This window comes from Colobus angolensis, unplaced genomic scaffold (genome assembly GCF_000951035.1).
Source record: "Colobus angolensis palliatus isolate OR3802 unplaced genomic scaffold, Cang.pa_1.0 Scaffold45, whole genome shotgun sequence".
NCBI lineage: Eukaryota > Metazoa > Chordata > Mammalia > Primates > Cercopithecidae > Colobus > Colobus angolensis.
Genome location: NW_012117932.1, coordinates 1,660,002 through 1,672,554, shown reverse-complemented (window position 1 = coordinate 1,672,554; position 12,553 = coordinate 1,660,002). Strand labels below are relative to the sequence as shown.

Genomic DNA, 12,553 nt, shown 5'->3' with positions numbered 1-12,553 from the left:
CAGTTCTTACCTCAAATATTATGAGCTCAGAGGGCCTTTCCTCAGAACCCCCATCTAGGGCAGTGCCAAGTCAAAACAATGATATTAATGTGTATTTCCTTCCCATTAATAATTACAAGCTGTATATATTTTCATTTATGTATTCTTTTTTTTCTTTTTTGGTCTATCTTCACCATCTGAATGTAATCTCTGGGCTTCCTATCAGTTTTATTCTCTGCAATATTCCCAGCTGTGCCTTGTCTGTAGTAGGCAGTCAGTAATTAAGTGAAAGAAATAAAAGTAGCTCAATATGGCTGAAGCACAGGGTACACACAACAAAGTGTAAAGCAAGAAGACTGCAAAGACAGACAGGTGTCAACTTAAAGATTCAGTATATCCAAGGAGTTTGAAAGGTACCCTGCAAACAATGAAAAGCCACTAAAGGATTTAAGGATAACAAAATATGATTTGACCAAAAAAGAAAATTGTTCTAACCTAAGTGAGAATGACTGATGAATAGAACAACTCTTGGCAAAATGAGGATGTGATGTTCAGTAACCAAGATAATAACTACTGAAAACTTTCTATGCACAGGCACTTTACATGCATTTTTCATCTAACTTAAAATAGTTACAGAGCACCACTGATCTGTCTGATTCCAAAGCCTTGGCTCATCTCATAAAGACCCTATGGCCATTAACTAGGTTAGTGAGAATAAAGAATAAGAGCAGATTTGATGGATAAGATTATGAGCTTTCTTTTCAGGAAAAATAATTTAAGATGCTAACACATCCAGACTGTAGTAGGTTAAGAATAAGTAGAAGGTGAAGAAAGATTTGTTAGAAGTTTAGATATTAAAAATTTTTTTTCCATAAAGAATCTGACACCATTGAATTTGACTATTTTATTATTTTATCTGAAATAAAACAGTAGTAATTAGTAAGGATCACAGATTGATGCATGGATTTGTCTATTTAAGATGGGAAACTTGTTCATGTTTACAGTAAGAAAGAAGATAATGGAAGTAAAAAGGTCGAGGATACAGAAAAGAAAAAGAGATAAGAAGTTAAGATGAGATAAGAGGAGATTACCCTCCTTTAAGATAATAGTGAAGATAATGAAGACAGGTAAAGAAGTAGGATAGATTGACAAGAAAACTAGATTTTGAGTTCACACCTATGCTTTCATTATTTATTTGTGAAATAAGAATAGAGTTCACCTAAAATTGGAGTGATAAAGAAACAGCACAGGAAACTTGAGATGATAAATAAAAGTCTGGGAGAAGAAATTTATGAGTGATATGTTTAAAGAAAGCATGGTAGCTCATGCCTGTAATCCCAGCACTCTGGGAGGCCAAGGGAGAAGGATCCCTTAAGCCCAGGAGCTCAAGACCAGCCTGGACAACATAGTGAGACTCTTTCTCCACCAAAAATAAATAATTTTTAAAAATTAAAAAAATTGACAACTCAGGTTGCAGATAATGCATTGGACTAACACTCAACTGCTTGAAGAAAGTGGCTGGCTGGTCTGAACTAGGGTTGTGTTTGGAGGCATAACACAGTGGAATTACAAAGAAATGAGAAAATTGAGGGTACAAAGCAAGATTGAATATGAATTAACAGACAATGAGGTCCAGAATGGATCATAAAGAAAATCAAGGAAAGGGCTACTAAAAAAACAGAGAAAAGACAGATTCCACTAACTTTTATAGGAAACAGAGTAGTAAACTGAGGGAACAAGGAGGTGAAATTGGGATCTTAAAATATGGAAAGCATTGCCAGGCATGGTGCCTCATGGCTATAATCCCAGCACTTTAGGAGGCCGAAGCATGTGGATCACCTGAGGTCAGGAGTTTGAGACCAGCCTGGCCAACATGGTGAAACCCGTCTCTACTAAAAATACAAAAATTAGCTGGGCATGGTGTCTGGTGCCTGTAATCCTAGCTACACAGGAGGCTGAGGCAGGAGAATTAGGAGAATTGCTTGAATCTGGAGGTGGAGATTGCACTGAGCCAAGACTGCACCACTGCACTCTAGCATGGGAGACAAGAGCAAAACTTTGTCTCAAAAAAAAAAAAAAAAGGAAAGTATCAAAAGGAAGGCACCCTCTTCTTGATTATAACTTATAATTTCTTTCTTTGAGACATAGTCTCACTCTGTTGCCCAGGCTGGAGAACAGTGACGCCATCTCGGCTCACTGCAACCTCTGCTTCCTCGGTTCAAGCGATTCTCCTGCCTCAGCCTCCCCAGTAGCTGGGATTACAGGCGTGCGACACCACACCTGGCTAATTTTTTTTATTTTTAGTAGAGACGGAGTTTCACCATGATGGCCAGGCTGGTCTCAAACTCCTGGCCTCAAGTGATCCACTGGCTTCAGCCTCCTAAAGTGGTGGGATTACAGGTGTGAACCACTGTGCCAGGCCTGTAATTTATATTATAATTTCTACGAGTTATACAGTATAAAATTTTGATCAACACCAAATTTTCTGTAGTCACTATTTGAAGCCAATTTTGTAAAAATAATAAAACTGACACTTACCACACATCGCCACAGACTTTGCCTCTTCAATAGATTGATGTTTGTCAGTTAAACGAGCTTTGGTTACTTTGTGTTCATTTACCTCTTGTTCTAACCGTTGTTGTAATGATTTAAGTTTGTAGTTTAAATCTATCTCTAAATTATTCTTTTCCTGTAAAATGGGAGTAGGAGTCATGTAATAAACTGTGCAGAAGGCATGCATGTTAGTAAATCTTACATTTAATATTCTGGAAGAGATAAGATGCCTTATTTTAAAAATCACAATAAACACATATAATTAAAAGCAAAAGATAACCCTCCCTTCCCATTTGAATCATTAACCATGGTGGAGGGCAGAACAAAGCTGTGCTGGTGGTTATGTTCAGTACAGTTCATTGCTAAGATCAGAAATGAGTAAGTCAAATTTTCCGTTTATTAAAAAATTTTTGATACCATCTTTTTTCTTTTTTCTTTCTTTCTTTTTTTTTTTTTTAAAGATACGAGGTCTCACTCTGTCACCCAGGCTGGAGTGCGGTGGCACCTTCTTAGCTCACTGCAGCCTTAAACTCCTGGGCTCAAGCTATCCTCCAGCCTTAGCCTCCAGAGTGGCTAGTATTACAGGCTTGTGCCACCACACCTGGCTAATTTTTAAGCTTTTTTTTTTATAGAGATGGGGTCTTGCTCCATTGCCCAGGCTATTCTCAAACTCCTGGGCTCAAGCAATCCTCCTGTGTCAGCCTCCCAAAGTGTTGGGTCTACAAGCATGAGCCACCTTGCCTGGCCTGGTACCACTTAAAAAAAATATACTAACTGATCTTTATCTACATTTGCATCTATATCCTCATTTACTTTGCTTTCACAAGAACAAAACAAAACAAAACAAAACAAACCACAAAGCATCCTGTGGCAAGTCATTGACACAGAAAGGAAAAATGAGTCAAAATATATTCCTTTTCTGTTTGGGTACCCTTTTCTACTCTTCCTTCTTTTATCCTAAGTCCATATTTACACCAGCTTGGCCATCAAAAACTATTCTAATTGTGACAAAACATGTCCAAAGGACAAGATAAGTAAGTCGTGGCTTTTCTGATAATTTGCCTGAGGTTCTAATGAACCTCCAACATTACAGAGAGGCTTTGAAAAAGTGACAGCTGTATCTCTACATCATCTATCTAACTCTTAGCAAGGTATATAACAGAGAATAACCAATGACATTTTTATTGTTAAGAAAATTCTAAATGCAAAGGCCAATCACTTTATGCTCTTTTCTATTTTGCTAACCGTAACAAAACAGAACAGGTACCCATCGTCTACCATGTACTGATCTGTTGTTTTCCTTCTTCATAGGCCCTCACAGCACATTCATCTTACTCATGTACAAAGAAAATAGGGAAATATACTTCATAAAAAGGTATTTCCAAACCAAAGTAATCTGTGATGATCTGTTAACATGAAACATCTAATGCTCTCTAGGGTAAAAACAAACAAAAATAACATAACAAAACCCTAAATAAGACATACATACATCCCCACATACCAACCAATCAAACATAAACACTTTTAGAAATGTAACTATATAAACATTAAGAATAAATGCTATTTTATAAAACCACCTAGTAGTCTATGATAATCAGTAATTACTATTTTATAATAATTGGTATATGTTAAATCAATTACCTTTTCTGAGTGATTAAGCATGTCTTGAGCCTCTTTTCTTTCTCCTTCCACTTTTTCGAGATTATATTTGAGATGCTTCACCTCCTCTTGTAAAGATGTAATTCGAGCTATCAAGTGAGAAAAAAGTTCAAGTCTATAGTCATTGAAAGAAGTCTTTTTGTTCAGTGTGACAATTTAGTTTTTAAAAAATATGTTGTTTTTTTAAATGTATTAAGTTTCCTGATCCGATAAAATTTATTAACTGTTTTCACAATAAACACAAGATACAGAATAAAAATATTAACGTTAATTGGATATAATCTAGTGCACATTCCTTATTTACAAGTAGCCAAAGAGATGAAGCCTCAGCTTCAGCTAGAAATCAGATCCAAGTCCTTATTGAGTGCTCCTTCTAACGACACTAAAGGTGAGAGCCTTTAGTCAATTAAGGCAAGTATTAAATAGTACATATGTGCCAGACACTGTAGTGTTTAATAAAATTACTTTTAAACTTAATGGAGCCAAACTCTATTTTCATAGAAAACTGTTTTTAAGGAATTCAAGTACTCTAACAAAGCTTAGTTTTAACTTACCTGATGTTCATACTTTGCAATGGTAGTAACTCATATATTTAGTAATTGTCTACTCATTAAAACATGCTTTAACCTTACAGGTATTTAAGGCATAAGTATTTAATAAACACACAAATTTAATACATGTAGAATCTAACTTAATATACTTACATTGTCTAGCTTAAAATAAAAATTGTATTTTCATATTTTGTGATTCAAAGTGGCCTAGGATTTGACAAAGAAAACAGATGAAGAACCTGAAGGGCCAGTAAAAATTGTGTACTACTCAAAGTACAGTTTGACTTACTGTACTTGCCCCACTCTCAAATATACTCTAGTCACCTCCCATATTTCAGGGTTTCTAAAGTAGTTCTTTAATAAACAAATAAATATTAAGTCTTTGGCACCTGATAATGCATATCTGCTAGATTAGTTCTAGATCTAGAGAACAATGAAATAAATAATTTTATTTACACACTCAAGATGTTTTCATGTTGGAGTATGTTCATGTAGGAGAAAGAAACACCTGCTGCTTTCTTTCAAATCATTGACCAAAAAATACAGAGTACGTGTGTGTTTGTATGGACACAGATAAAGCAAATGTGCCAAGATGTTTAAATGTTGAAGTGCTATTTAGAAATTATAATTTAAAAAATAAATGATATAATTATCTTTAAAATGGGCCAGGTGTAGTGGTTCACGCCTGTAATCCCAGCACTTTGGGAGGCTGAGGCAGGCAGACTGCCTGAGCTCAGGAGTTTGAGATCAGCTTAGGCAACATGGTGAAACCCTGCCTCAAATACAAAAATCAGCTGGGTGTGGTGACACAAGCCTGTAGTCCCAGTTACTTGGGAGACTGAGGTGGGAGGATCACTTGAGCCCAGGAGTTCTAGGAGAAAATCTGTTTTAAAAATCATTTTTAAAAATTTGTACAAAGACAGTAATTCAAATTAATCTTTGAATTTTTCACGTAGAAGCAGTTTACTAAGGAGACAAGATAATAAAACTATATGGGTTGAATCCATGCAAGATTCCTAACAACCACATGAAAGAGACAGATTAAGTATAGTTTATTTTCCTCCTTTGTCTGAAAAGGAATGTCAGAAATAAATAGAACTTGCCTGTGCAATACATGAAAACAAAGAAGCTTTATATACAGAAAATATAAAAACACAGTGGGAGGAATAAGGGCCCAAATACCAGGTATCATAATCTAAGTTGATTAAAACAATAACATTTCTAAAAGCTAATAGGAGATAATACTTCATAATCTAGTCAAAGACTTTTTCGATAGGCCACACTAAAAACCGCACTAACAATAAAGAAAAAACTAGATACACTGAACTACATCAAATACAAGAAATTAAGACCTTCTGCTTATCCAAAAGCAGCACTGAAGAGTGAAAATGGTCCCACCATGCAGCAGGCTGACTATAGTTAACAATAACATACTGCGTATTTCAAAGTAGCTACAAGAGACGATTTTGAATGTTCTCACCACAGAGAAATGACAAATGTTTGAGGAGATAGATATACTAATTACCGTAATTTGATCAGTACACATTGTATACACGTACCAGAACATCCCGTAAGTACGTACAATTATTATATGTCAATTAAAAATAAAATACGGGGAGGCAGAGAAAGGTGGCCAAATAGAAGCCTCCACCGATTGTCCTCCCTGCAGGAACACCAAATTGAACAACCATTTGCACAGAAAAGCACCTTCATAAGAACCAAAAATCAGCTTAGTGATATGTATCAGCTTGGCCACAGTGGGGTACAGCAGCAAGCAGGCTCTTGGGGTCCCCAATTCCAGGTTCTGGTTCTTAGACGGCATTTCTGGACCTGCTCTGGGTCAGAGGGGAGCCCACTGCCCTGAAGGGAGAGTCCCAAGCCTGGCAGCATTTACCACAAGCTGACTGAAGAGCCCTGAGGCCCTGAATGAACATCGGCAGTCACCAGGGGGCATCTGCTGCAGGCCTGGAGCAGTGGTGGCCACAGGGAGGGACTCTTCCCAAAGAATGGGAAGGGCTTTGACTTATGGCTTAGGTACCAACTAAGCTGCAGTAGAACAGAGCACCAGGTAGATTCCTAAGGTTTCCAACTGTAGGCCCTGGCTCCCAGATGGCATCTATGGATCCACTTGGGACAAGGGGGAGCTCGCCACCCTGAAGGGAGGGATACAAGCCTGGCTGGCTTCACTAACTGCTGATTATAGAGCCCTAGGGCCTTGAGTGAACCTAGGTAGTAGCCAAGCAGTAGTTACCACAGGCCTTGGGTGAGACCCAGTGCTGTGCTGGCTTCAGGTCTGACCCAGCACAGTGCCAGGGGTGGTGGCTACAAGGGTGATTGTGTAATCCCTCCCCCACCTCTCCCTGGCAGCTCAGCCCAGAGAGACTACATTTGTTTGGGAGAAAGGGAAGAGAACAAGAGTCTCTGCATTATAATACAGATAATCCTTCCAGACCTTACTCAAGACCACCAACATGGTACCTCTAAGAGTCTGCAAGAGCCACAGTATTACTGGGTTTGGGGTGCCTCCTAATACAGATATGACTACAGTGACCAAAAACTTGGATCACAACACCCAAGTCCCTTCGAATACCTGGAAAGTCTTCCCAATAAGGACAGGTACAAACAAGCCCAGAATGCAATGACTGCAATAAATACCTAACTCTTCAATGCCCAGACACTGACAAACATCCACAAGCATCACGACCATTCAGGAAAACATAACCTCACCAAAGACCAATGCCCCACAGACCAATCCTGGAGAGACAAAGATATAAGACCTTTCAGACAGAAAATTTAAAATAGCTGTTTTGAAGAAAATCAAAGAAATTCAAGATAAAACAAAGAAGGAATTTAGAATCCCATCAGATAAATTTAACAAAAAGACTGAAATAAGTACAAAGAATTGGGCAGAAATTCTGGAGTTGAAAAATGCAACGGACATACTGAAGAATGCATCAGGGTCTCTTACCAGCAGAAATGTTCAAGCAAAAGACAGTATTAGTAAGCTTGAAGACAGGTTATTTGAAAATACAGTTGGAGGAGACAAAAGAGAATTAAAAAGAATGGAACATGCATATAAGATATAGAAAATAGCCTCAAAAAAGAGTATCTAAGAGTTATTAGCCTTAAAGAGCAGGCAGAAGGAGAGATAGGGGTAGAAAGTTTACTCAAAGGGTAATAATACAGAACTTCCCAAACCTAGAAAAAGATATCAATATTCAAGCACAAGAAGGTTCTAAGGCTGAAGCCTTAGGTCTGACTCAGCACAGTTTCAGGGGTGGTGGCCATAGGGTAATGATAAGTACACTGAAAAACAGTATTGTAACACTGTAATTGCAGTGTATAAATTATTCATATCTTGGGTAGAGAGACTAAAAGAACTGATCAAAAATAACAACTACAATACTTTCCAAGACGCAGTAAGATTATAAATAGAAGCAACGAAAAGTTAAAATGCAGGGGACTAAGTTAAAGTGTAGAGTTTGTATTAGTTTTTTCTTTGCTTGTTTGTTAGTTTGTTAATGCAATCACTGTTAAGTCATCATCAGTTTAAAATAATGGGTTAGAGGATATTATTTGCAAGCCTCATGGTAACCTCAAATCGAAAGACATACAACAGACAGATACCCAAAAAATAAAAAGCAAGAAATTAAAACCTATCACCAGAGAAAATCATCTTCATTAAAAGGAAGCAGGAAGGAAGGAAAGAAGGAAGAGAAGACCACAAAACAATCACAAAAATAAAATAAAACAAAATAAAATAACAAAATGGCAGGAGTATGTCCCTAATTATTAAAAATAACAATGAATGCCAATGAACTAAACTGCCCAATCCAAAGACACGGAGTGCTGAATGGACCAAAAAACAAACAAACAAACAAAAAAACAGAACCCAGTGATCTGTAGACTACAAGAAACACACTTCACATACAAAGGTACACATAGACATACACAGAGAACATAGGGGATGAAAACAGATATTCCATGCCAATTAAAAAAAAGAAAACGAAAAAAGGGCAGTAATAGTTATACTTGTATCAGACAAAACAGATTTCAAGACAAAATCTATAAAAAGGCACAGAAAAGGTCATAACGTAATGATAAAGGGGTCAATTCAGCAAGAGAATATAACAATTGTAAATACAGATGCACCCAACACTGGAGCAACCAGATATATAAAGCAGACATTGTTAGAGCTAAAGACAGGGATAGACAATCCTGGAGACTTTGACTCCTCACTTTCAGCACTGGACAGATCATCTAGACCGAAAATCAACAAAGAAAACTTCAGATTTAATCTGCACTATAGACCAAATGGGACCTCATAAATATTTACAGAACATCTCATCCAACAGCCACAGAATATACACTCTCCTTAGCATGAGGATCATTCTCAAGGACAGACCATATGTTACGCCACAAAGCAGGTCTTGAAAAATTCAAAAAAAGTAAAATTACATTATATATTTATCTTCTCTGACCACAATGAAACAAAACTAGAAATCAATAACAAGTGGATTTTCTTTTGTGTGTGTGTGTGTGTGTGTTTGTGAGACGAAGTCTTGCTCTTGTACCCCAGGCTGGAGTGCAAATGGCATGATGTCGGCACACTGCAACCTCCGCCTCCCGGGTTCAAGTGAATCTCCTGCCTCAGCCTCCCAAGTATCTGGGACTACAGGTGCCTGCCACCACTTCCAGCTAATTTTTGTATTTTTAGTAGAGACAGGGTTTCACCATGTTGGCCAGGCTGGTCTCGAACTCCTGACCTCAAGTGATCCACCTGCCTTGGCCTCCCAAAGTGCTGGTATGACAGGAGTGAGCCACCATGCCCTGCCAACAACTGGAATTTTTGAAACAATACAAATACCTGGAAATTAAAGAATATGCTCCTGAATGACCAGTGGATTGATGAAGAAATTAAGAAGAAAATTAAAATACTTCCTGAAACAAATGATAATGAAAACAAAACATACAAAAGCCTATGGGATACAGTGAAAGCAGTACTAACAGGAAAGCGTATAGCTCTGAGCATCTACATCAAAAAGGTAGAAAAACTTTCAATAAACAACTTAATGATACATCTTAAAGAACAAGAAAAGCCAGAGCAAATCAAACCCAAATTTAGTAGAAGAAAACAAATAATAAAGATCAAACACATGCAACCTACCAAGACTGAACCATGAAGAAATCCAAAACCTAAACAGACAAATAACAAGTAATGAGATCTAAGCTGTAATAAAAACTTGCAGCAAATAAAACCCCAGGACTGAACAACTTCACTGCTAAATTTTACCAAACATTGTTTTTTGTTTGTTTGTTTTGAGACAGAATTTTGCTCTGTCGCCCAGGCTGGATGGAGTGCAGTGGTACAATCTCGGCTCACTACCACCTCCACTTCCCAGGTTCAAGCGATTCTCCTGCCTCAGCCTCCTGAGTAGCTGGGATTACAGGCATGCACCACCATGCCTGGCTAATTTTGTATTTTTAGTACAGATGGGGTTTCTCCATGTTGGCCAGGCCAGGTTGGTCTGGAACTCCTGACCTCAAGTGATCCATCCGCCTTGGCCTCTCAAAGTGCTGGGATTACAATCGTGAGCCACCGCATCCAGCCCTTACCAAACATTTAAAGATGAACAAATAACAATCCTACTCAAACTATTCCAAAGAACAGAGGAGAGAATGTTTCCAAACTCATTCTACAAGGCCAGTATTACCTTGATACCAAAACCAAATGAAGACACATTTTAAAAGACAAACAAAAAAGCTATAGGCCAATATTCACAATGAACACACATGCAAAAATCCTCAAGATGCTAGCAAACCAAATTCTATAATACATTAAAAAGTTCATTCATCATGGCAAATACCATTTGCTGAAATATCACTGTTTTAGCAAAAAACTAATTTAAATATGTTAAAATGCCAAAACAAAATATGAAATTTACAAAAAGGCATAATCTACAAAAAGGCATTGGGTCCCACCAAGAATAGACAAAATTAAAAATAAATTAATGGACAAGATATAAGAAGAAGAAAATGCACAATAAGAAAAAGCCTCAGAGTCAGATACATTTAATATAATTTATAGTACAAATTTTAAATCCACCCAGAAGATACAGGAGTCAAAATCTTACACACCAAAAAACACTGCATTAAAAATACGTAAAGCAAGGTATTCATGAAATACCCACAGCTAACGTCATACTCAATGAACAATCCAAAAAGAAAATTGAGAAAATTCCATTTACAAGAGCATACAAAAGAATAAAATACCCAGGAAGAAATCTGCATATAGAAAACTAAAAACAAACAAACAAACAAACAAAAACACTGCTGAAACACATTTTAAAACATCTAAATAAATGAAAATATATCCTTGTTCATGGATTGGAAGACAATATTCGTTTTGATGTTTTTGTGAGACAAAGTCTACCTCTGTCAGCCAGGCTGGAGCACTGGGACGACAGGCGTGCACCACCACACCTGGATAATTTTTAATTTTTTGTAGACAGAGGCTTCGCCACGTTGCTCAGGGTGGTCTCAAACTCCTGTGCTCAAGTGATCTGCCCACCTTGGCTTCCCAAAATGCTGACATTATAGACGTGAGCCACCGCGCCTGGCTGGAAGATTTAATATTGTTAAGATGGCAATACTACATAAAGTAATCTACAGATTCAAATAAATCGCTATCAAAATTCTAAAGATCTTTTTTGCAGAAATGGAAAAGCCAATCCTCAAATTCATATAGAATTGCAAAGAACCCTGAATACGTAAAACATACTGAAGAACAAAGACAAACTTGGAGGGCTCAAACTTCCTGATTTCAAAACTTGCTACAAAGCTACAGTGAACAAAACAGAACAGTGTGGCACATGCTGGCATAAGGACAAACACACAGACCAATGGAATAAGGTTGAGAATCCAGAGTATCATAGATGCATTATATCTATATTCAATTGATTTTCTTTTTTTTTGGAGACAGGGTCTCACGCTGTTCGCCCATGCTGGAGTGTAGTGGAGCAATCTTGGCTCACTGCAACCGCTGCCTCCCAGGCTCAAGTGACCCTCCGGCCTCAGTCCCCTGAGTAGCTGGGACTACAGGTGCGTGCCATCATGCCCGGCTAATTTTTGTATTTTTAGTAGAGACAGGGTTTTGCCATGGTGCCCAGACTGGACTCAAACTCCTGAGCTTAAGTGATCCACCCAACGCAGCCTCCCAGAGTGCTGGGATTACAGGTGTGAGCTACTGCACCTGGCTGCCAATCCATTTTCAACAAAGATGCCAAGATCATTTACAAAGGAAATAGTCTGTTCAACAAATGTTGCTGGGACAACTGGATATCAGATGCTCAACATCATTAGTCACTAGGGACAATGAAAATCAAAACAAACAACAATGGGACAACCACCATATACCCACTAGAGTACCTGTAACTGAAAAAAGGAAAATACCAAGTGTGGGCAGGGATATGGAGAAACTGGAATCCTGCACATTGCTGACAGGAATGTAAAATGGTGCAGCCATTGTGGAAAACACTTTGGAAATTCCTCCAAAGTTACACATAGAATTACCAGAAGATAGGCTGGGCGCGGTGGCTCAAGCCTGTAATCTCAGCACTTTGGGAGGCTGAGACAGGCGGATCACGAGGTCAGGAGATCGAGACCATCTTGGCTAACACGGTGAAACCCCGTTTCTACTAAAAAATACAAAAAACTAGCCGGGCGAGGTGGCGGGTGCCTGTAGTCCCAGCTACTTGGGAGGCTGAGGCAGGAGAATGGCATAAACCTGGGAGGTGGAGCTTGCAGTGAGC

General features: G+C 38.2%; 1 protein-coding gene across 1 annotated transcript in view; it reads right to left on the bottom strand.

Annotated features, from left to right (window-relative positions):
• ROCK1 (Rho-associated, coiled-coil containing protein kinase 1) overlaps positions 1-12,553 on the bottom strand; it is a 158,036-nt gene that overhangs the window by 40,216 nt on the left and 105,267 nt on the right. Inside the window, exons 17-18 of the mRNA XM_011957774.1 lie at positions 4,174-4,280; positions 2,518-2,668 (exon numbers count right to left, since the gene is read on the bottom strand). Of these exons, the coding sequence (XP_011813164.1) occupies positions 2,518-2,668; positions 4,174-4,280 (258 nt within the window). The remainder of the gene's footprint in view (positions 1-2,517; positions 2,669-4,173; positions 4,281-12,553) is intronic.